The sequence below is a fragment of the Carcharodon carcharias genome, chromosome 2 (assembly GCF_017639515.1).
Source record: "Carcharodon carcharias isolate sCarCar2 chromosome 2, sCarCar2.pri, whole genome shotgun sequence".
In the NCBI taxonomy this organism is placed as follows: Eukaryota; Metazoa; Chordata; class Chondrichthyes; order Lamniformes; family Lamnidae; genus Carcharodon; species Carcharodon carcharias.
In genome coordinates, this window is record NC_054468.1 from 202,325,006 (window position 1) to 202,351,430 (window position 26,425).

A 26,425-nucleotide genomic window follows, 5' to 3' on the forward strand; every position below is an offset into this window, starting at 1 on the left:
TCATAATTTGTTTTTTTAATGCTCCTGTGAAGGACAGGAAGTTTAATTTCATTAAAGGCACTATAAAAATATAAGTTGTGTATAAACTGAAGAGTAGGCCTCATGGATCTAAATGACATTTATTTTAATGTAACCAGCATGACTTGAGGCTGAAACCTTTTATTCCCTGTGTGGGCTTTACATTAAGAATTGCAATTAAATTTACAATGAGTAGTGTCCTTTCAGCAGTATTTCAGTAAGTTTTAATTGAATAATCAAATGACCTGATGCCAATTAAGAATTCTGACTTGATAATGTTTATTGATCAAAACTCTTAAGTTGAAAAGACACTGGATTCAAATGTTCTGCGTCTTACTTTTATTCACTATGTCCTTTTGCAGGTTAAAGTTTTAGTGCTGACTGTTCTATCTTTTCATTCAGTGGTAAAACTCTTGGCTCTGTATCAGAAGGTTGTCTGCAAATCCCACTCTTAGACTTGCGCAAGTAATCTAGGCTGGCACATCAGTCCAATTCTTAGAATCAAGCTTCCATTTGCCTGCTCAGGTGAATGTCAGTGGTCCTGCGGCACTATTTGAAGAAGTAGTATTTAAATGGAGTTCTTCTGATGTTCAGTTAACCTCAACAAACACCTCCAAAACAAAAGCGATTACACATCAAATAAAATTTATTGGTTACAAAGCACTTAGGGGTGCTATAAAAATGCAATTCCTCTTTTGTTTTTCTCTTCCAAAAATTGTTTGCAGTAATCATTTGGTTTTACAATATAATGTGTTCAAGTTGGATCAGAGAGAAATAGCCTATGCATTTAGAAACTTGAAATTAGCAATCAGTGTTGTAACTGTTCCAGCTTAAAAAATGCATGAGTAAATTTGGAAAAAATATTTCCTCTGTTTACGATGTATTTGGAATCATAAATGTAAGTATCAATAATGCATTGATGATTTTGCAACATAACCAAAAGAGGAAATCTTTCCCCGATGATGTTTTTATATGCCTAGCCTAGATGATATGTTCAGAAAGTTCTAGTTTGTAAGTAATGTGATTGTGGACAAGCATGATCGCAGGTAATAATCAAGAAAATTTTTATTAGCTGGTCTACTCGTTAAATGAAAAAAAGTCAAATGCTATTTTAACTGTGACCATCGTTTCAAACTATTTAAAAAAAAATTCAAAACAGGATTCTCACTCTAGACCATTATGAAATTATAGCACTGATGTACAGCAAGTAATTTTTGCAGGTTTTAAAACAGTTATGCAGTTTGAATGCTGAATTAAATGATTCTGAAATACTTAAGCCTGAAAAAAATAAGACGGGAAACATTTGCTGCTGTATGTTTTATTAAGTATCTAATCTTAGAGCCTGATAGATTGTGCGCCTTGTGCCGCTTCAAAATGTGTGCTTTTGGATATTTCATTTCATCAAGAGTTCCATTTAATTAACTCTAACTTGAATAAGCCACCTAGCTCTAAGTTACGCAAGTTTATCTCAGTACATGGCCATCATTCTTGAAAATTTTAAAATATATAACTTTGGGTCTTAATTCCCATTTTTGCTTTCCTCCCCGCTCCAACCCCCAGCCCCCCACCACCACCTAAGAACCTAAAAATTAATGAGAACCTTAGTAAACAATTGTCTGACCCTTATATTTTCGCATTGGATTTAATAATTTGGCAACATAAGGCAACCAGAGAAAGGCGAGATTCTGCTGATCATGTTTGTGCATCCATCTATTCACTGCAATGCAAGCACAAGGCCTGCTTTATTAACAGTAATTGTAAAGGGGAATTGAGAGGGATTTTAGTAGCAATATTGGGTTAAATGTCCTTTATATTTTGAATAAAAAAACCTGATCCTTTGGATGTTATATAGCAATTTATTGCACAGACCTTCCATTTTAGTTCTGTTTGAGGTCAGAAATAAAAAGGAATAACGTCCTACATAACCAAATTGAAAGTGGTTACGAGTCCAAGTTTAGCCCTCCGAATACCTAAAAGCTTGCAAGGCTAATAAAGCACACACATATTTTGCTATTAAATAAGTGCAACTTGATTTGTGTGTTTCTAATACAGAGAGTTAAAAAGCAAAATGTGAATGATTTAAGTAACCTTTCAGAAACAGCTAATAAAGACATATTTTTCAAGAACCTTGAATTGAACATCACTAGCTAGCAACCATTTCTGCTTTTCCTGTATCTGGATTATAGTTTTAAGTATTTTAATAAACTCAAAATTACTTAATTTTAAAATTTTATAAATGGTTAATTATGTAAAGGTGTGCTTTGCTGCATGACATAATAATAAACTGTTTGGAATTCCTAGAAGTGGGTGTTTGAAAATAGTGACCGTTACTTCATTCAGCATAATATAAGAGGTGTGTTGTGTTTGTGCTGGGGGGAGCTGTTCCCACAGGGGGTTTCAGCTTAATCTCAGGTGTGACTAGATTTGCTATCGGGATTCAGAAATAACTGTTGCATGATTACGAGCAAGTGTATTGTGTCAGTGGAGTTCTGTCATCACCTACATGTCCTTAATCAGGAAGCATCTGTTTTTCATTGTAATTTACCAAAAGATTTTTTTTTCTCTAACTGCACTTTCATATGCAGGCATCAGAAGATTTTCTTCCAGCAAACTGTACTTGCAAATTACCTTCTAGATGCCTTTTATGTGCTGACCACAAAGGCTATTGGCAGATGATTGCTGAGGCCAGATTGCCAGTTTTGTTAGCAAAAACCTTGCTAACACTAAATGCTTCATCATGGATGTAATACCAAAATGAAATTTAAAATATGAGGAATGCACAGTGCACTCGTCCAGCGTTAGAAACTTACCCTTTCAGCTATAAGCTTTTCCTGGTGTGACTCCAATGGCAGCGCACTGTTTAATTACATGAGCTCAGTGGGATCCCTGTTGCCGATTGTTACAAATTTGGACTTGCCATAGATACCCTCTTAATTCAACTGTTGCCATAAGTGGTTTGAATGTCTTTTTTATGTGAGTTGACTCTCAGTGATATGTGTTTGCTATGTAATAGTGGACCCAGGAATATGACGATTCTATCCTCATGATCCACAATGGGATTCAAGTTTTTTATCCATATACTTCAATCTCTCCAAAGATGGACTGAAGTAAGACTTGAGAATTGTTGAGCTGATTTATTTATTTCACCGCAAGTGTCCCCGTAAAGTATGTTTGGATTAGTTTAGCTCAATTATAAGATCATAAGAAATAGGAGCAGGAATAGGCCATTCGGCCTATCGCATCTGCTCTGCCATTCAATAAGATTATGAATGATCTGATTGTGGCCTTAACTCCACTGTTCTGCCTGTCCTCCTTAAACCTTGACGACCAAAAATCTGTCTAACTTCGTATAGCTTATCCTTGCATGATGGGACGAAATGGGTGAGAGGTGTTGTTGGATACCTAGACAAGTTAACAAATTGCTTTTTGTTTAGTCTCGAGGGATAGCTAACATCTAGCTCGTTAACAATCTTTCATCCAGCTGCTTGTGTTTTTTCAGACTGGTTTCCTTAAAACTGTTTTGCTTACCTTTCATCTGCCTTGTTTGTCTTCAGGCAACTAGGCAAGAGATGGTAAAATGAGATTAATGTACCACTGCCCCATTTTGCTCTCCTGAATTCTGCTGTTCAAGGCATGAAGTGGCTCATTTCAGCAATATCCTGGGATAAGGTGTGCTAGAATCACTGAGGAATAATAAAAGTATAGAGGACAGGAACATTGGGAAATATGCTACAATAAAGTGCATTTCGATTTGAATTATTGAAAATATTGTTTGTGAAGTATATTTCTTAAGATTAAAACTGAAAGCTACCAGAATTAATGTTACTCTATTTCAACTTGGTTAAGCAACCTTTATTCTGAGGGTTATTGTAATATTTTCCACCAAAAATGCTTTTCTTTTTTTAATCAGTGCTCACAATAGACAGTTTAAAAATACAGTAAATGCTAAAAATTAGTTATTGAAGTTGCATAGAAGTGGATGATTCAAGTTAAGAATTATGATTATAGATGGGATGAAATTACCCAATTCAGTAACACTGAGGTGGATTAGGACACAAATCGCCTGTAGGTGGCGACAATGTTACAGTAATAAAACAGCTTCCTTTTTATTAAAATAATTCCTCAGTACTTTAAACTTACTTAATCCTATTTTTTTTCAAGTTCTGTGATAGTCAGTAGGAGCGTTAACAGAAATATTGCCCTCTCTCTGTACTGTTTAAGGTGGTTGCTGTTGGACCTAGATGAATCGCCTGTAGATGGATAAATTCAAAAGTTTTTTTTCATCTTTTTGTTTCTTTACAGAGAGCATCATACTATTTAAATCTTATATTTGAGGCGAACTATGTTAACAAAGGTTTTTTTTTCTGCTCCTACGTGTTACACCTTAAGCTGTTTGCCAGTGTACAGTGACATTTGTTTTGAAATATTGGTTTGGTCCATTGACTGACAAAGATAGGCAATGATTTATTGCAACAAATCAGGAGACTTCCCTCCAATTTGCCTTGCCACCCTCTGAAATTACTAATTTGTGCTGGACATACTTGGATGCTGCTGCCCTTTGTGCATCTTGAGAAAACTACCTGACTACAGGGTGCATTTATGCAGTTGAGCTATCAGCACCTCCATGTATGGTATATCTGGAGAAAATGCTGGCAGGCCCTTGACAGTGCACACAGGCAATCTTTCACTAGCTGTGCGGAGGAAGGAGAAAGTGGACATCTCTAATTATTAATTGTTCTGAACTGACCAGCAAAGTGAAAGTTTGTGCAACACTGTCGCACTAGATATGGCGCTGATGCAGTACTCTAGGATATTCACATACACAACACCATCACCATCTGAGTTGGTAGAGTGAATGACCTAATGGGCAGAATTCGCCGCCGCCGCTGAACTTGGGCCCCGTCTCCATTTTAAGTGGGCGGGCCATGCGCTTCTTGTGCAAGGAGGGGGGAGGGATTCCCCAGCTGCCATAGTGCACTCTTTCGCGCAAGCGTGTGAAAGAGCGCACACCTCCCTGAGGCAAAGTGCTGCCTCAGGGAGATCGCTGAAAGGCTGGCAAATATGAAAAATAGAACAATAAAAGTTTAATTAATGTGTCCCCCTCGTGTGAAAATGTCACACGAGATGGGACATGTTAATGAAATAAACAAAAACTTTATTAAACTTTTTAAAAACCCCTATCAAACCTCATCCCGCCACTGGATGAGGTTTGTAAAAAAAAAAAAGAAAAATCACCGACCCGCCTGCCGGTTGGGCCCGTGCGCCGAGCCGAAGTTCGCTCGGGCCCTTCAAAATCGTCGATGATTGGCAAGTTAAGGGCCTTAACGAGGCCTTTAATTAATGGCGGGCAGGCGCCCTGCTGCATAACCCGCCCAAAATATTGCGATGCCGCGTGCTGGCGCCGGGACGCTCGCGCAACATTTCAAGCGCTGGCGTGCTGGCTCCACCACCCCCATGCCGGCCAGAAGATTCTGCCCAATATTTCTAGCACAAAAATCATTTGGGAGCTTAGACTATTAAACAGTCCCATTTACTTTTTAACATGTTTTTTTGAACTTTTATAGCATTACCAGTGAAGCTGGAGCATCCATATACAGTGTCAGCCCAGAGGCTGCAAAAGAGATGCCAGATCTGGATCCTAATATTCGAAGTGCAGGTAAGCTAAATTCCAGTTCACTTTTTATATATTGCATGAGTGAAAGTGTAGATTTAGATCGAACTTAAGAACATAAGGAATAGGAGCTGGAGTATGCCACTCGGCCCTTCAAGCTAAAAATTGGATGTTTGGATTGTTGCCTGTGTTTTTTAACATAAGTCACATACCATTGAAGCACAGTAATCAAGGGGTGAATTACCTCTTTCAGCAAAGCAAGGGAAGCGTCCTTATTCTTTGCCATTAATAATTTGCCAGTAAAATTATATGTTCAGAAATTGGACAGATTTTCAAAGCAACTTAGTCCTGAGAGCAGGCATCACGTTCGAATCCTATCCCAAGTTGATATGTTCTTTCAGCAGGAGTCACTGCATAGTAATCAAGAACAGGAAACCATGCCCTTTCCCCCCCCCTTCCTGATTGTGCAGGGTTTTTCTTAGCTGCTTACTGGATAAATTCATTGTGCCAATAGGGGAGCCCAGGAGTACTGTAATCTTAACCCAATGCTGGAAGTTAAAAGTTATTTCTTTCTCCCCAACCCCCACCAATTCTGACTTCTTCCTCAATAGTTTCTCCTACTTTTATTACTGTATTTTACTTTAACTTGATTTGTGGCTAAAATACCATATTCTAACTACTCCATAACTTTTTATTATTTTGTTTTAATTTATTATTGAGGTCAAGTTACTCTGCCTAGACATGGGTTAAAATCAAGGAGCTGACTTTTTGTATGGTCCTCCACTGGACTGGGCATTGTATTCAGCCACAAAACTGCTGGGTCAATTTGTATAGTCTGGAACAGAAGGACAATATCCTTGCCTTCCAACCAGTAATTTATATGCCATTTGACATCAATTGTTATGACCATGAAAGGAGGGGCAAAAATTGACTCCCCTAATTTACCTCTCAAGGTCTGGTTGAAATAGGGTTTTGTTGTGAATTTAGCAAGGATGTGTTTCTTCAACGCTGTAGGAGTCCCATGATGTATGTTTTCAAATTATAGAGAATTAATCAGACAGGTTTCCTGAGTTTAAATCAAAGAATGAGGTAAGTTTATTGACCCTACTTTCCGAATTTTTAAAAAAAAACAGATAAATCACAATCCTCATTCATACGACACACACATCCCTGAGTCCCACACACACACACACACACACACACACACACACACAAACACACGCACTAGTACAGCTAGTAGAATACTAGGATAGACTTGAAGATTTTTTTTTACAGCTCGTAAAGAAAAATATACAATCAAAGAAATCTTTGGATGGTCTTGATGCACTGACTCCATGTTGCAGCCGTTTTGTTCAGTTGTCTTCCTGGGTGTAGCTGTATGGAGCAGATTTCCACCTTTTTATCTAGGTTTGCGGTAGATTTTCTCTTCTCTGGCTGGTTACTCTGTGCACAATACTTCCAAGTGAGGGGGGGTGGTGGGATTGAAATAGAGAGAGAGAAAGAGACATGGCACTTGCAGCCTTTCAGTATACCCTTCCAATCTCTCTGCTCTGACTTGGTAAAACAGTTCTTTAAGAAGCCTTGCTGGCTGTATATTCCAGAGGAATTTGATTGCTATGTATGCAGTAGTCTTGTGTTTTACAACAAGCAATTACATTTATAATGTTTCATCTCAACAAATTTGAGCAGTTTTTCAGTTGTTTAAAAAGAAAATCCAACTGGAAAAGCCAATTGAAGTTAACTATTACTCCTGCACGCGCTAGTGCCTACATACGAAAACATAAACATCTGCAGCGACAATTTCAAATAAAAGCAAAATACTGTGGATGGTGGAAATCTGGAACAAAAACAGAAAATGCTGGAAAAACTCAGCAGATCTAACAGCGGCAAAACAGCAGTTTCGAGTCCACATGACCCTTCAGAGCTCTGAAGAGTCATATGGACTCAACGTTAACCCTGTTTCTCCCTCCACAGATGCTGCTAGACCTGCTGAGTTTTTCCAGCTTTTTCTGTTTTTGCTGCGGTGCCAATTTGTTGTCCAGCAGATCCACTGATGATGTAACACGAGAAAGGAGTCACTTAGGATTGCAGTTTCAGAGATGTACACTTCATAATTGTATTTTATTATCTGCCAATTATATAATGTAGATTTATTCTATCCATACATGTGGTTATAGTTAAGTATTTTGTGTGTAGACCATAAGACCATAAGATGTAGGAGCAGAAGTAGGCCATTTGGCCTATGGAGTCTGCTCCGCTATTCAGCGGGATCATGGCTGATCTAATAACCCTCTACTCCACCTTCCTGCATTTCCCCATAACTCTTGATTCCCTTACTGATTAAAAATCTGTCTATCTCAGCCTTGAATATACTTAATGACTCAGCCTCTACAGCCCTCTGTGGCAAAGAATTCCACAGATTGACTACCCTCTGAGAGAAGAAATTCCTCCTCATCTCTGTTTTAAATGGGGGCCCCATTAATCTGAGATTATGCCTTCTGGTCCTAGACTCTCCCACAAGGGTAAACAACCTCTCAGCATCTACCCTGCCAAGCCCCCTCATAATCTTATATGTTTCAATAAGGTCACCTCTTATTCTTCTAAACTCCAATGAGTATAGGCCCAACCTACTCAACCTCTCCTCATAAGAAAATCCCTCCATTCCCGGGATCAACCCAGTGAACTTTCTCTGGACTGCCTCCAATGGCAGTATATCTTTCCTTAGGTAAGGGGACCAAACTGTTCACAGTGTTCTAGGTGTGATCTAACTAGTGCCGTGTATAGTTTTAGCAAGACTTCCCTATTTTTATAACATAATACTCTTTAATATAATCGTTTAATTTATTAAAGATCCCCAACAAAAACTAGATTTGTTTCTCCAAATAGCTTCTTACTTATTCAGATGCTATTTAGTATTTAGTTTTGTGCACAAAACAATATTACTGGAAACATTGTTATAATGGAATTTTACTTTGTATAATATTATGAAATTGTATGAACCACTGTTCAAAAGTCCGTCATGAAAATGTTTAGTTTCACTATTAATTACTTCCAAAAGCTTTACTAATTCTTCTCTTAATCAGTAAATATATTTATTATGTGCAGCTAGTTTTCACATTAAATTTTTGTTTATCATATGCAGAGACTTGAATGAGATGCAATCATGAATTGAGACATCTAAAAATAGAGATTTTGCTGAGCGACAGCTAGGTCTATCGTAGACACTACTGCTTGAAGGAGAACCCCCAAGACAAGGGTAGCATGGAGCAAAAGGTCACATAGCGTAGCATTGTCAACTCCCATCTGCCTGTCATTTCTCCACAGGCCAAAATACATTGGATTAATTTACACTTAAACTAGAGCAAACTGCTTACACTTTCCTTTGTGAAATGCCTTCTGGCTTCCCTTGTTACAAGTTTGAAGCCGTAATATCAGTGAGGTCATACCCTAGAGGATGTGTCATGAAAGTAGGTGTGCAGTCACAGCTGTCATAGTACCGAGTGAAAGCAAAAGTAAAGCACCGAGAAAAAAATAATTTCTTCTGACTGTTTCTTAAGGAAATAAGAGAATTTAAAGATTAGGTGTGTTGGAAGTTTTCCCGTAATGTCAACTTTAGCTAGCATCTATTTTAACCTTCTTAAACCTAAAAGAGCATCTCTTGCCTTTGGCTATGCAAAAGAAAAGGTCAGCATTTAAAAACAACAATTATTCAGTGCAATTTTTTTTGTTAATAATTACATAATTTACTTATCGTTTAGGTAATGTATGTTCATTGGTCTTAGCAATGTGCTGTTTGTCTTATTGATTCTATTTTGATTTTATAAAATAACTTGTAGAGTAATTTCCATTTGTTATATATTGCCAATTAGAAACAACAAATTTGCAAAAAAACACATTTTTTTTCTAGAAGATCCTGGTCCTGTTTCATCAGGAGGACTTCAGTAATAACATTTTTTTAATCAATAAAACTCTTATAGTAAATTAAAATGGGCAAGTGTCTTTTATGAAATACAGCTACAAGTAACACACTGTATTTGATTAGTATAGATTCTGTATTTCAGCGCTCTGAAAATGATAATATATTATACTTTCTGTATCTTGAACTTAGTGTTTCACGTGAGGCAACTTAGTGTAGTGGTTATGGCAGTATTTGTTGAAATTTGAGCCTGAATCTTGCTTCTGCTACTATTGCCATCTCAGTAAAAGGCTGCTTACAGAATAGACAGATATCTTATGTAAAACGACATAGTTCATGGTGTAACTTATAGGCCAGTGGCAATAGGCTTCCCACAACACTGAAGTGGCAGAGCTAGCCATTCCTAACTGTTATGAGCAGCGAACCTATTTGAGATTTTCAGAGTATTTTGATCATTTGTCGATGGACAGCTGTAGTTATGTCACAAGTCACAAAAGAAGAAGCTTTCTGTTTTGTTTGGCGTAGGCTAGTACACGTAATAATACCGTAAGACTAAAAGATTGTTTACTGAAACCCCAGAATTCTTCATCACACAATGGCAGTGAAACAACATATAAATGCAAATACTAAAAACTTGGATACTTTTCCAGCAAAATTTATGGAGCAGCACCTCAGTTGTAATTATTTCTGGTTCTGGTTGCACTAAAAGTGGAATTTGTGTTTGAAGCCAGTTGAGAAGCCTTGTTAAGCTTTTTTTTTTAGGGACGCTTGAGTTTACCCAGTACTTCATTGCAGTAGATGCAGTGAAACATATGTACCATTGCATCTTTATGTGGTGTTTGTTGGCTATTCAGTTTGGAACCTAAAGTGGCTTTTACTTGTACTGTGACATTGAACTTAAGTTAATAATAAACTAGTGATCAATCTTTGGTACTGGAGTTTTCATCAAATTAGTAGCCATTCAGGTATTAAGTGTTAAAATGTTTGCATCTTCAGAGTAATATACTGCCTCCATCTGTCCCTGCCTCAGCTCATCTTTTGAAATCCTCATCCAAGCCTTTGTTCAAAATATGTCTATTCTAATGCATACCTGGCTGGCATCCCACATTTTACCTTCCATAAACTTGAGGTCATCCAAAATTCTGCTTTATCCTAACTCACACTAAATCCTGGTCACCCATCATTACTGTGCTTGGTGACTTACACTGGTACCCAGTTAAGCAGCACCGTGATTTTAAAATTCTCGTCCATGTTTTGGAATATGTCCATGCCTTCACCCCTCCCTATCTCTGTAATCTCCTCCAACCCCACAACTTTCCGTGATACCTGTGCTCCTCTAATTCTGGTCCATTGCTCATCTGCAATTTTAACCGCCCCACCATTGACAGCCATGCCTTCAACTATCTATGCCCTAAGCTCTGGAATCTCCTCCCTAAATTTCTCCGCCTCTGTGTTAAGACACAGTTATGACCAAGCTTTTGATCATTTGCCCTAATATCTCTTTATATACCTTTGTGTCATAATTTGTTTTTTAATCCCTCTGAAGTGTCTTGGGACATTTTGGAATGTTACAGGGTCTATCTATATGTATGCACATATACACAAGCTGTTGTTGTTTTTGTTGTTGCCCATGTGTTATGCTGAAAGAGTTCATCATTACTGGACTGTGATTTCCCACGTGGTCTCAATTCCTGATCCTGTTTGACGACACTTCAATGAATTATTTTCTGCGAATTGGTATTAATTTGTAGAGAGGTTGAGAAATTAGGTTGTGGAGCAGCTGAGGAATGGCCGTGAGGGTAACTTTAAAAAGGGGAGAAATACAAAGGAATTTTTTAAAAGTACAGAAGAAGGGACTACTTTTGCTAGTTTAAGTTCCATACCTAGGGCTTTTTAATGGGCTATTAAAAACTTTTAGTTATAAACTATAGCAAATAATTTGTTGAATGAATAGATTTTATGAAAGCTAATGACCACACATTGTTCAAATAAATATGAACTTGTTAATTGCCTTTTGGTAACTGTGGATAAAAAAGTGCTAATGTAAAATCTTAAGTAAATGACTGAAAGTTTGTTAACGAACACTCAAAAATTTAGAGGGGGATAGGAATTGCAGACTACAAAGAACACTTCCTGAATTTACACTATATATAAGGATTCAATTAAATAATTCTCTCAAGTATCCAAAAGCAAGTTGACATTTGGGAACTGAAAGACACTAATGAGTCAGGGTTTTATGAGGACCTTTTGTGGATCATATAGAAAGAAGTTTTATGCATTTTTTAACTTTGCTCAAGTGAAGCTGGGGTGTTAAGCATATGGCCCAATAAATATTGCAAAACAGTCGGAAGTTCAGTGACCCAGAAGCGCATATTTTGAGGTTATAAAATGCTCTGCATTTCAGTTTACAGTGCTCTTGTAATGAATGAGGACCACATTCAAAAAATAGGTCCCAACTTGAAGATCTGCATTAATATTTTATTTAAGCCCCAATAATATATATATTTATAAACAATACTATATAAAATACGTAAATTAAAAGACTTAATTCCTGGTGCTTCAGTTTTACACTCATATTTATCACCCCTCGACTCACTGCCCACCTCTGTCCCATGCCACGTGCCATGCCATGGTATACAACTACTCTGCTTCCAGATATGCTGTTTCTGCCTGGGAGGAATAAAAAACAGCATCTACTTTATTTGTGCCTCATGTTTTTTTTCACTCCCTAAATCCCTCAGAGGGTCTGTAAACATTTTAGTTGTTGCACAGTGATACCATTGACTGTATTTGCATTGGAACCTGACTGTTATGTTTTGCCCTAATTCAGGTGTTTATAAATATACTATGATCCCAAAATTTTGACTGCAATGCTGGCTAACTAGCATTCACTTCTTTAAAACAAATGGCAGAGTGAAATAGTGAACCTAGTGACAAAACTTGCAGAAATGTTTCCGACACTTGTGTGTATGTGGTCAAAACTTGGACTCTGGTCAGTGCTCAGCTGAAACAACTACCTTCCTTTGAAATTCCCCATTAACGTTCTGCACCATCACTGGTGGAATTGCAGAGAAGACCCATGAGGCTGACCCCTAGGGATAGAAATTTGTGTTAGGCTGCAGTGTACTCCTGGATATTTGGCTGAATTGACATCAGTGCAGCTGAACATCAGGCTTGGCATATGACAGGTAGCCAATGTGATACCATCACTTTTGAACTACTTCCCGTAATGAATTTATATACCTTAGTGTAGAAGATCTGAGTAAAAGGCTAGAATAGCTTTTGAACTTTTCCAATTTTAAAACAAAACACAGGGGAATGATCTTATAAAAGTATATAAGATAGTAAATGCTATAGAGAAAGGGAAATCCAAGCAAACTACTTTTAAGTTGTGGCAGTGACGAGGAATCAAGGTTTCAAATTAGTAAAAGTCAAATTTAGGGCAGATATTCTTCTTTGTATAAAGAGTGCTCAGTTCATGGAATGATCTTCTAGATAAGAGTAGTGGAGGCGAACCCCTTGAAAATTTTAAAGAAACATTTGAATGCTACAGTGGTTGGATTTTAGAGTCTTTCTGGATGGATAAATTCCTATCCGTGTAATTCCCTTGTCTCATGAACTGGCACAAATATATCAGGAATGCCAAGTTTGTCAATAAATTTATTTTAGTTACTTGCTTGCAGTGCTGGTCAGCATATTATGCTACATGGGACATCATCCTAGGAGGTACTAGTCTTTTTTTGCTAATTCCTCATCATGAAAGTAGAAATGTTCACTTGTTGCAGCAGCACGAGATCATTAGATGCACCATGAAATGTATTCAATTACTGCACAGAGCTGAAGAGTCTGGCATCGTCTAAGATCACTGTGACCGTATCGGACATGTTGAATTGATTATTTGAGAGGCAAATTATAAACATACAGTTTACTAGTTTCTTCCAATTGTGTGCTTGGAGCTACTAAAAGGAACTTTTTTTTATTTTTTTAAAGAAAGAACTTTTATTTGTCTTGGATTTGGATTAGGCTTGCAGACATGAATGATCATTGTTCTAATTCATAGTGTCATCAGTCTTCAGATTATGTATTTAATTAATAACTCACGGTGCATATATACATGAAACAATAAAAATTGTGTCTCGGTCAGAAAAGACACCAAATTATTGTGGCTATATTACAGTTTTCTCAAATAACTTGACAAAATAATACTGGTAATCGAAGACAAATGTCTTTGCATCAGCACTGGTAAGAAAAAACCGTGGGAAATTGCATGGAAAGTATATTCTTAAAAATCTTGTTTATAGAATGCATATACTTGCAGTAAAATTATAATTCTGTCATTATTTATATATTTAAAACTATAGAATGCATTCACAATTGTAAATGCAAAGAATAGCGAAACAAAATCACATGCATGGCAAAGTTATTTGAACTACAATGGAAAAAAGTTGAATTAAAATGATACATTTACTGCACCAAGCTTCTCTGTATGACTGACTGACTGACATGGCACTATTTTTCCAAATCAATAAGAATGAGGGGGAAACATGGGTGATTCGGCATATCTGAACCCTTAGAATTTGATCTAACAAATTTTCTGATTTCCTTCACAAATCCATATGCTTTCAATTCTCAGTGAATTGGGAATCAACCCAATTTCAATTTGCATGCTTTCCTGAATACATGGATGCTACACTAGATGGCAGCATACTCCATAATTCAAGTTTATTTTCTTGTTTCTTCATTAACTTCTTGCTAATCAGCCTGGTTGCAGGTTCTTTCCTGTTTATGCATAAATATGTCACTATCTTATCGATTTCTGTTCATAATTTAAAAAAATTTTGGACTATCTTCCCCTCCCCCAACCAGTCATCTTTTTCCTAACAAAAATAGGTTTAACTTTCTTTGTCCTTCTTCATAGTCTTTCTGTCCCCTCTAAATCATTCTGTAGCACAATGAAATAATTCTTGTTCCAGCTTAACTCCCTTGTAGATGAATTCTTCTGCAGTGCATCATGCATATAATGCCCACTTTAAGGAAAGGCAGTGGGTGGTCTCTTCATGGTAGTTTAGACCTGAAACAGTAATGTATTGTTGGCACAGTTAAGGCAGTTACTGCAGACAGGTGGCCTTTGTATACAGGATTCACAATTAATTTTTTAAAAACTCTAGTATAATTTCCAATTTTCTCCACTCTCGTGGAGGAGTCTTGGCCCCACCTGTAAGACTTGAACTATCTATGAGGAGGGGCTGGATTTAGTCAGCCCTCTATGGTTGAGCTGGTGGGAGCACATAAAATGGTGAGGGGAGGTGGGAGGTGGAATCGCCTTCCCGCCACCATGGCATTTTATTGGTGGAGGACGGTTCTCCTCTGAGAGGGTAAAAAGGCCCCTTCCTCCTTCTGCTGCCATTTTACCAGCAGTGGGTGGGTCCTCCACCATGTGAGACCACCTAGTGAACCCTGATGTGGGGGTGATGGAACCTCCTTATTCAGGCACTCATTGGCCTACGGAGGAACTTCCTGGTGGCAATGGCCATGCCTGTAGCCCCCACCCCTCACTGCCGCCTCCCCCTTCCCTCTTCGCCACTTAGCAGCAGCAAGAGTGGCGTCTTTCCATGGCTTTCATGGTGCAGTCCCAGCAGTAGCCACTGCTCCCAGTGACACTGATGAGACTGAGAATTAGTTGCAAGACAAAGGGAAAATATAGCCTGGGATCCCACAAGTGACTGAATAGTCGTTGCCCCCGGCCGCACTGACAAAATCCTGGCCGAGCTGTGCAATATCCACCTAACTCTGATTTCTGATTTTAATGAGAAAAAAAATGCAAGGTATGTTCGAAGAAAAGCTCTTTTTAAAAAAGTTTACATATAGCTTTCATGAATGTCCTCCTGTCCAATTAAAGGGTTAGAATAATTAGAGAGGCTTGAAAAAGTGCTAGTTTGGTTATCTGCAGTCTATATCTGAATCCATTATACACTTCCTGCTTTGCTTTGATGCATTGCCTCCTGTTTTACAGCACACATGGGTTACCCATAGTTATGTTACAAATGACTAGATTAGCAGATTGAAGGATCAGTGGGTGAAACTTAACCATGGCCTGCAGCTAACTCTTGCATTGAGAAGTTCCATGTCTTGCTGCTGAGGTCATAATTTCTTGCAGTAAATTGTTTCTGTTGATTACAGTTTAAGATCTACAGTTTATACAGTAGTGCATTGTAATTTTGTTTCTGAAACATGGAGGCATTTCCATTTGAAATTGTTGCTTTGTTTTTTTGGCAGATATTAGAAATAACATGATTATTAGAGGCGCAGTCTATTAAGTTTTGCATGTTCATAAGTACTTAACAGCGTGTCATTTTAACCCCCCTTCAGCTGACTGGCTTTGCAACAGAACAGCAGGGAAATGTTCTAATCGGAATGAGTAACAGCATTTAAAGTATTGAATTTCAAAGCATAATTTTTGGTGAGGTGAACTAAATGAATTAGGCATACAGCAGGTGTAAGCTTTTTAACCTTTTGAACTTGGTAGCTGCATTTCTGAATGCACCCTACACAGTAATAAAAAGTAATTTCCTGCTTGCTTATTATCATAGCTCAGTTCACTCTCATCTTCCGAACAGTTGTAAGTCAGAAAATAGTTTTGGTTTTGCTGTATAAAGATCAATGCATTTAGCTTTAAACCTGTTTGATGCAAATTGTCTGTTTGAAGATTATAATTGAACCCTTTAAATTTATCCACTTGTGAGTTTTTGGCATTGTTTTCTGGCTTCGAGGATGCTATTTGTTCAAACTAGTGTGCATGTTTTTGAAGGTAAAGGTGATGCAGCAATTTTTAAAAATGTAATTTTACAATGTGTTCACAAATATTGTATGGGTATAGTATATTTTTTTATGAAAGGGGAGGATATTTATTAAGATGTTCAATTATATTGAAATTTATTGAATGTTTGACATATAAATGGTTAATGACTTTATACAGTTTCTCAGGAAAAGTCAGGATGATATTAAAAGCACAACCTACAGACTGGCATCATCTCTGATTATGTCAGTTGCATTGAGCTAAAAATAGAATTAGTGCAAGTTCCACATGATTGAGAAGGGTACTTGATGCTGGGCAAGAATTTCCTCGTGATCAGGAACTGCACGACCAAAATCTCCTATTTTGGAATAATGAAATCAAATGGGCCAAAGGTCACCTTCATTCAAACCTATCTTGATATCTAGTTTCATGTTGTACCAAGAGTGAGTGTACCTAAATCAATAAATCACTAAATGAATAACGTCTTATATAGAGCCTCACTTGTAAGTGTCATACTTACTTCCTGTATCACTTGTCTGTTGCATCTTTTCAATCATACTTTATTGATAAAATACCCCTTTTCTCATAAAATAAGTTATCCATTGACTTATCACGAGCAATGCTATATTTAAAAAGTTGACAAAATAAACAAAAAGCTCTTTTCAGTGACATTCATTTTCTGCTCCATCGATAACTTGTATAGGGGTAATGGGCCTATTTCTGTAACCTCTTTGAATCCCACAATCCTCTGAGACATCAGCAATCCTATAATTCTGCTCTCTTCAGCCACCTTGATTTTAATTGCCCCACCATTGGCGCCTGTGCCTTCATCTACATAGGCCCGAAGCTCTGGAATTCTCTCCCTAAACCTCTCCACTCCTTTACCTCTCTTACCTCCTTTTAAGATGCTCCTTAAAGCCTACCTCTTGGACCAGGCTTTTGGCCAACTGCCTTAATGTTGCATTATGTGGCTTGATGTCAAATTTTGTTTTATAATGCTCCTGTGAATTGCCCTGGGACATTGTTTTGCATTGAAGATACTGTAACTACAAGGGGCCTTAACTGCTGAGTTTCCCAGCATCGTTTCAGGGGTTGGGGTGCCCCAAAGAAGGGCTGGGGAACCCCCTTCGGAATTTCCCAGGTAAGGTTTGCATGTCAATTGCCTAGAAATGCAGACTTCCCCTGGGCAATTGCCCTGCACTGGGAACCATCCGAAAATTTGATTTAAATTGCAAACTTTGGATGGTTCCAAGTGGACTACACCAATAGTTAACAAGAAAAAGTTAGAAGGATTAAAACCACTTCTAACTTCTGGGTAACTATTATGCAGACCCAGGGGACACCAACCAACGTGTCCCCCCCCCACCCACTCTCCCCCGACTAATCCCCCACCCCGGACACCCCAGGGGTCTTGCCTACCCCATCCCTGCACCACCCACCCCCAAGGCACTACAGCACTCAGCAGGAACTCCCCAATTCATGGGACTCCCCCAACTTCTTCTACCAACATCCCACGAGGCCTGATCCAACGTACCCTAATCTTTGAGCACCACCCCCCCCCGGAGGCCCAGCCCGACAACTCCCCACCCCACTCCTTCTGACGACCCCACCCCACACCCACCACTCCCCCTCTCCGACCAACTGACCATCCCCCTCCCTGATCTCTGACCCCACCAACCTCCGACCACCACCCCCACCTCTGACCTCTGATTCTACCCCTAGACCACGAACACCGCCCCCCCCCAAACCTCCGATTCTAATCTTCCCGATTCCCCGCCCCGACTTCCGATTTCCACCATTTTCTGTGATGTGCGCCCGGAAGTGCTCAGCGCTACCTGTGCGGGCAGGGGGAGGAGGAAGAGTTAGAGCCTGCACTCTTTCATGCATGCGCGTGAAAGAGTGCAGAAATCTTCCTGAGGCACAGAGCTACCCCTGCACACCGAACAGAAGATTCCCTTAAAGAATCAAATTGCTTTGTTCATTCAGACTCTAATCTTTTAAAATGTTCAACGTTTCCTAGTAGTGACAACTTGGGTGCGCACAATTGTCTTTTAATAACCATTTAAAAGAAAATATGCAGATTCATGATTCATTATTGTTAAGTTCAATGTGGTTTGATCATATTAATTTGAATATGGAGTGCGACATGATTATCCATATCAAATAACTAGAAATGGATTGCTCTGTACTTGCAATTTGAATATGAATTGATTAAATACCCAGTATGGTTCTATCATAATTATAATTCATGAGAATTTTGCTTATTGTCTGCCTGTAAGATTGAGGCTGTAAAATATATGTACTATGATTTCTCTTATTTAAAAAAAGTAAATTATTTTTTATCTTTGGCCATGCAAGTATTTTTGGGAGTTGCATGTGTAGATATATTTCTTGATCACTTCAGTCACCAATTATATCTGTGAAATATTCCATGTTTACTTTATTAATTAGTTGTTGTCATGTAACTATAATACAGTAATTGACTAGCTTGTATTTCCAGTGAACAAATATTTCTTAATCTGCTGTAGAGACAGGATTTCAAACAGTGGTCCATGAACCCTTAAGCGTTAATAATGCTTTACTGGGAGTGTGCAGGGTCATCATTGCTCAGGTCACCAACCAATATTAGTTATCTTAATCTAAATATCTCTTAACTCTTTGTTTCATTATTCTGAACATTGGTGTTTGGGATGGGTAGTAAGTAGGCAATCAGCTTGAAATAAAAAACACTGAAAAACATAACAGCAGTCTGATTTGACATTCAGCCCAGCCTCAAACTTTGTAAGTTCAGTAGTTTAGTTAAAAGATTGGTAAGGTAGCTGACTCAGCTGACTGTGCGACAGTTAACTGTCAATCACCTGAAGCCTGATTAGCGCCTGAATAAGGGTTAATTACTATTTGACGCTTAACTAGTGGTGAGTCAAGTCAGCTGTATATAAGAAAGGGACAATCTGGAAGCATGCTACAGTGTGCTTGAACACGAACAGGAGAGCGAGCACATTCTGAGTGAGGCACAGCCAGAGTGGGTATTCGGAATTTGGTGCAAAGCGGGAATTCGGTGCATAGGGAACTAGGTGCTCTTTGCATTTTTTCCTTGCTAACCAACTTCTTAAACCTTCAGAGCGTGCTGCAGCAGTAGAGGCTACAAGGGAAAGGCATCACTGGTAAGTAGTGGGTAAGGTATTTACTACTTTAATCGATTATAGTTTAAGGTCTTTTTGTGGTTTACAGTTTGTATACTCTGCAGTAACGAGGGTCAGGAAAGAAGGGCCCTAGAGTAATTGACTTAAAAGGTTTAATTTAAAGGGATAAGTCATGGCAGGAGCGCTCAAAGCTGTGGTGTTCTCCTTGTGCTCCATGTGGGAAGCCGGGAACATTTCCAGTGCCCGGGACCAGCAAGTGTGCAGGAAGTGTGCCCAGTTGCAGCTCCTGGAAGCTCAGGTTTCAGAGCTGGAACGGTGGCTGGGGACACTGTGGAGCATCCGCAAGCCTGAGAGCATCGTGGATAGCACGTTTAGAGAGGTGGTCACACCGCAGATGAAGGGATTTGAGGAAGGAATGGAATGGGTGACCACCAGGCAGTCCAAGCGAAACAGGCAGGTAGTTCAGGAGTCCCCTGGGGTCCTGCTCGCAAATCGGTATTCCGTTTTGGAGGCTGATGAGGGCGCTGGTTCCTCCAGGGAGTGCAGACAGACAGAGCCAGGTTTCTGGCAGCATAAGCAGCCTGTCTGTACAGGAGGGGAGGAAGGGAGGAACAGCAATAGTAATAGGGGATTCTATAGTCAGGGGAACAGATAGACGCTACTGTGGCAGACAACGTGACTCCAGGATGGTGTGTTGCCTCCCTGGTGCCAAGGTCTGGGATGTCACTGAACAGCTGCAGGGCATCCTGAAGGGGGAGGCTGTTAAGGCAGAGATCATGGTACATGTTGGTAACAATGGAATAGGTAGAAAGAGGGATGAGGTCTTGCATCAAAAATTCAGGGAGTTAGGCAGTAGACTAAAAAGCAAGACCTCTTGGGTTGTAATCTCTGGATTACTCCCAGTGCCACGTGCTAGCGAGCTCAGAAATAGGAGAATAGCACAGATGAATACGTGGCTTAAGAGTTGGTGCAGGAGGGAGGGTTTTAGATTCCTGGATCACTGGGACCGTTTCTGGGGAAGGTGGGACCTGTACAAGTGGACGGTCTACATCTGAACCAGAGCGGGACTAACGTCCTTGCGGGCGTGTTTGCTAGTGCTGTTGGGAGGAGTTTAAACTAATTCGGCAGGGGGAGGGGACACAGAATGTTAGCAGAATAGGGACACATCATAATACAGTAAAACAATCAAGTCAGAGGGAGTACAGCTGCATTAAGCTTCAAGGGAGTAAGGCAAGGCTGGATGGCCTCTACTTTAATGCCAGGAGAATTACAGTTAAAATGGATGAGTTATGGGTGAGGATTGACATGTGGAATTGTGATATAGTAGCCATCACTGAGACATGGTTGAGGGAAGGGCAGGATTGGCAGCTCAACATTCTGGGATATAGAATCTTCAGGCGAGACAGGGGAGGTGGTAAAAGACGAGGAGGCGTTGCATTATTAGTTAAGGAGTCCATTACTGCAGTAAGGAGGGATGATATCTTGGAGAGAGCACCGAATGAAGCTTTCCGAGTAGAGCTTAGGAATAAAAAAGGGGCAAACACATTATTAGATGTTTATTATAGACCCCCAGATAGTCAGCGGGAAATTGAGGAGCAATTATGTGCACAATTTGCGGAGGTGTGTAAAAACAATAACAATAGGGTAATTATATTAGGTGATTTCAACTTTCCCAACATTAATTGAGATAGACCTAGTGTTAAGGGCTTGGATGGAGTGAATTTCTTGAAATGTGTACAGGAGAACTCGTTAGGTCAATATGTAGAGGGTCCAACAAGGGACGGTGCATTGCTGGACCTAATTCTGGGAAATGAAGCCGGACAGGTGGCTGAGGTGGTGGGGGAGTATTTTAGTGATAGCGACCACAACATGGAACAGTTTAAGTTTGTTATGGACAAAGAAATTGACAAGTTGCAAAAAAATGTTTTGGACTGGGGGAGAGTGGATTTTAGTAAAATAAGGCAGGATCTGGCCAAGGTAGACTGGGAACAGTTACTTGCGGGGAAATCTACAGAGGAACACGGGGGAGGTGTTCAGAAAGGAAATGGGGAGGATACAGGCTCAACATGTTCCCTCTCGGGTGATAGGAAGGAGTAACAAGCGCAGAGAACCATGGATGACCAGAGATATTCAGGTTATGATGAGAAGGAAAAGAGAGGCTTTTAGCAGGTACACGGGAAGCAAATTAGCAGAGGCATTAATGGAGTACAGAAAGTGCAGGGTGGAGCTTAAGAAAGCAATTAGGAGAGCAAAGAAGGGATATGAGAAAGTTCTGGCTGGTAAAAGTAGGGAAAATCCCAAGATATTCTGTAAGTATATCAATGGGAAAAGGATAACCAGGGAAAGAGAAGGGCCCGTTAGGGACCAAGGGGGCAATCTATGGGTTGAGCCAGAGGACATCGGTAGAGTGTTGAATGAATACTTCACATCCATCTTCACCCAAGAGAATGAGGATGAAGGTATCGAACTCGGGGAGAGAGACTGCGAGGTTCTTAAGCAAATTGATATAGGGAATGACAAGGTATTGGAGGTGTTGACAGACTTAAAAGTGGACAGATCTCCAGGTCCAGATGATTTGCATCCCAGACTGCTGAGGGAGGCAAGGGAGGAGATCGCATTGGCTATGACCCAAATTTTTAATTCCTCTCTGGCCACGGGGGAGGTGCCAGAGGACTGGAGAACAGCTAACGTGGTTCGCTATTTAAGAAGGGTTATAGAGATAAGCCAGGGAACTACAGACCAGTGAGTCTCACATCAGTGGTAGGGAAACTATTGGAGAAATTTCTGAAGGAGAGTATCTATCTCCACTTGGAGAGGAAAGGTTGGATCAGGGACAGTCAGCATGGCTTTGTCAGAGGGAGGTCATGCCTAACAAATTTGATTGAATTTTTTGAGGAGGTGACCAGGTTTGTAGGTGAGGGTAGTGTAGTTGATGTGGTTTATATGGATTTCAGCAAAGGCTTTGACAAGGTTCCACATGGGAGACTTATAAAGAAGGCAGATGCACATGGGATACAGGGTAAATTGATAAGATGGATTCAAAATTGGCTTAGTTGTAGGAGGCAGAGGGTGATGACAGAAGGATGCTTTAGTGACTGGAAGCCAGTGTCCATTGGCGTACCACAGGGATCTGTGCTCGGTCCCCTATTATTTGTCATTTATATAAACGACATAGATGACTATATGGGGGGTAGGATTAGTAAGTTTGCGGATGACACAAAGATTGGCCGGGTGGTTAATAGTGAGGTTGAGCGTCTTGGGCTACAGGAAGATTTGGACGGAATGGTCAAATGGGCAGATACGTGGCAGATGGAATTTAACCCTGAAAAGTGTGAGGTGATACACTTTGAAAGGAGTAATTTAACAAGCAAGTATTCAATGAATGGCATGACACTAGGAAGTTCTGAGGAATAAAGGGACCTTGGCATGTGTGTCCGTAGATCCCCGAAGGCGGAGGGGCATGTTAGTGGGGTGGTGAAAAAGGCATATGGGACACTTGCCTTTATCAATCAAGGCATAGATTACAAAAGTAGGAAGGTCATGTTGGAGTTGTATAAAAGCTTGATGAGGCCACAGCTGGAGTACTGTGTGCAGTTTTGGTCGCCACATTATAGGAAGGATGTGATTGCACTGGAGGGGGTGCAGAGGGGATTCACCAGGATGTTGCCTGGGTTGAAACATTTAAGTTATGAAGAGAGGCTGGATAGACTTGGGTTGTTTTTGTTGGAGCAGAGGAGACTGAGGGGGCGACCTGATTGAAGTGTACAAGATTATGAGGGGCATGGATAGGCTGGATAGGGAGCAGCTGTTCCCCTTAGCTGAAGGTTCAGTCACAAGGGGGCATAAGTTCAAGGTGAGGGGCAGGAGGTTTAGGGGGGATGTGAGGAAAAACTTATTTACCCAGAGGGTGGTGACGGTCTGAAATGCACTGCCTGGGAGGGTGGTGGAGACAGGTACCTAGGTGAGCACTTGGCACGTCATAACATTCAAGGCTATGGGCCAAGTGCTGGTAAATGGGATTAGGTAGGTAGGTCAGGTGTTTCTCACGTGTTGGTGCAGACTCGATGGGCCGAAGGGCCTCTTCTGCTCTGTAATTCTTATTGAATGCTTTATTGTGATGTGCATTTGCTCCTTTGGCTTGTAGTCTAAGCCCACTCTTACCATGTCTAATGTTATGAGTGTTTTCTTTAAAAGATTTTTTAAAATCTCTAATATTTTTAAATCTCTAATATGCACATCAATAATGTTCCAAAATCACCCTTCTGGAGATCAGAATTGTCATTTTTTTTCTAAGGAGTGCCTTATCTCCTGCTTATAGAGGGTCCAGATGGTGCAGAACATACATTTTTTTTTTGTAACAAAGGCCCTTGTGTACTGAACAGATCAATTCATTTTCTATGTGTGCATGAGTGTCCTGCCATAATCGTTGAGTGTCAGGAACAGGATTGTGGCTGACTGTAGTGTGAAATTTTATTCAAATTTTGCTGATGTATTTATGTACGCTGAACTTCATTTTTTACTGATTGCGTCATGAAGCCTGTAGAAGTGTGTCAATATTTGCACAGGTCCATCACACCAAACATGGGAACTATTGCCCTAAGAGGAAAGTAGAAACTGTGAAATGAGTTACAAGATAGTAATCCAACCCGGGGTGGGTGGGGGGAGGGTGAGAGGATGTTCAAAACTGTCAGAATAGTTTATGGACTGCATTTGAATTATTGGTTTGGATCGGTGCCTTAAAATCACTTGGATGAGTTTTTGCTAGACAAAACAATAGATTGTTTCATCATCAATCTATTGCTTCCTTCACGGTTATCCACCTTGGCAATGGTCGCACATAGTTTCATTCTTACCTGACCCAGTGTAGCTGGCCCACATCTGACAACAGTTTCTCTTTTACTGCCCACGTGATCTTTTTTGACATTCTCCCTTGTCCTGCCTTTGGCCATTTCATCTAAATACTGACTGTCAAGAATATTATTTGTACAATGAGGCCAGATTCCATATGTAAGTATCCAGAAATACCTCTATGCCAGCACCCTTGATTCATCGGCTGTTGCTGTAGTTTTGAATTGTTTGTCCATTGTTAACTTGTGGATAAATAAAACATTTTTCCAGCTCATCATTGTTAAAGCCAAAGCTGTCCTTTTTGTGTCTTGCCAGAAATATTGCATCCTTGCCTCTGATTCCAGTCTCCTTCCTGCCTTCTCACAGGCTGAACTCAATCCATGATCCTAAACTGATCTTCAGACTCTACATTCAGTCATACTAAGATTGTTGTTTACCCCTCTGAAATATATCCCATCTCCCTCAATTGCCCTCTGCTGAAACCCTGATCCTTGTAATTATTGCCACTTGATTCACTTTCTCCAACCCTCTGCTTGGCACAATCTTAAAAATTCAACTCACCTGGCCTGTATGGTGTTTCTTACTAAGCCGCATTTACCTATTGATCCTGACTTTGCTGAGTTCCACTGACTTCCTATGATTTTTGAACCGTCATTCTTGTTTATATACCCTTCAATAGCCTTGTTCGATCTATACCTTTCCTCTGTTCCGCCACTGAGCTTTCAGTTTTAACTCACTGGAATTCTCTTCCAAAGCTTCTCCACCTTTCTATGTCATTCCCCTTTAAAATCCTCCTTAAAACCTACTCCTTCAAATGCATCTTTGGTCACTTCTAATGGTTCTTCTCCTAATTCCTAATCTGGTCTAACCCCACGATTCTCTACCCAACCACAGATCCTTTGCTATATTAAAATTGCTGTTTATGTGCAAGTAGTTGATGTTTTGGCAGTGCAATGAAAAATTAAGACTGAAAACTAATCAAGGATTTTAGTTAGATTTGAAAAGGAGGGGGAGACATTCAGCAGATACACCAATCACAGGGAATAAATAAGTAGAATGAACCATTGATAAATATTATGCTGATGACTGTTTAGATGCTGATTCCTTCTCATTCTTATCTGGAGAAGTTAATTTCCACTTATTGTTACGACCAGGTGAGACAGGGTGAACTTGCTCCCCTCTATTCATCCACTTTGGTTGGTCTCAACAAAGGTTTAAGTTTCTTTTTCACGACAATATGCTTTTTCAAAATCAGAATGTACTTAACTAGTTAAGCTGAGAGCAATAAGGAGCCAATCAAACAAGGTTTTCTTGAGTCAAAGAGCAAATTTATTAATTTGAACTCGAGAAAAATAATAAAAACACGATGTCAAGCATTTTGCCCTCATGCAGTCGTTAGGGTGCACTGTCAAGCTCATTGTCACACTCACTTGCTGTTGCTTTCTCACACTCTATCGTGCAAGCAATCACACGCACCTTCTCTCGCACGCACACACCCTCTCCCAACTGCGCCCCCCCCCGCCCCCGTCCTCTCCATCTTCCTTTTTTGCGCAGTAAGCAGAAGTAAGGGGAAATAGAGTCCAATAAAAAAGATAAAACAATATGTTGTTAAGTGTCCTTTGATTGTTCTTGAGGCATGGATTTTAAACAGCTGATTTGGGTTAGCTGATTCTTGGATGCAGTCAGAAATGGAAGACTTTACAATTATTAATAGATCTTGGTTCGCTGGTACTAGAGTTGGCTCCTCGAACCCAGCAACAGGCGTATTCCAAAAGGGAGAGAGGGAGAGCAGGCAGCCTTCAGTCTGTTTTCTTGGCTGAAGACTTTCTTGACACTGCCTATCTCACTTGCAATTTCACAAGTGGCTGGGCAGCCTTGCCCTGAAGTACTTCACTCAATATGTATTTCTAAGAGTTCTTGGGTGTGTCTGTCTGTGGCAGCCATTGTTTCAATATCCAGTACTTTGCATTTTTAATGCCTCTTCTTTAGATAGCTATGAATTTTGATAGGTGCCTAGATTATAGGAAATGTCTCTCTCTTCACACTCCCCTGAGGGTAATTTGTTTCTTTCTCACCTTCACTTTGTAATGTGG

General features: G+C 39.9%; 1 protein-coding gene across 4 annotated transcripts in view; it reads left to right on the forward strand.

Annotated features, from left to right (window-relative positions):
* The window catches only part of srbd1 (S1 RNA binding domain 1), a 289,801-nt gene that overhangs the window by 112,116 nt on the left and 151,260 nt on the right, over positions 1–26,425 (forward strand). For all 4 annotated transcript variants that reach the window (XM_041178598.1, XM_041178607.1, XM_041178625.1 and 1 more), the window contains exon 16: positions 5,583–5,674. In XM_041178598.1, coding sequence (XP_041034532.1) covers positions 5,583–5,674 — 92 coding nt within the window. The remainder of the gene's footprint in view (positions 1–5,582; positions 5,675–26,425) is intronic.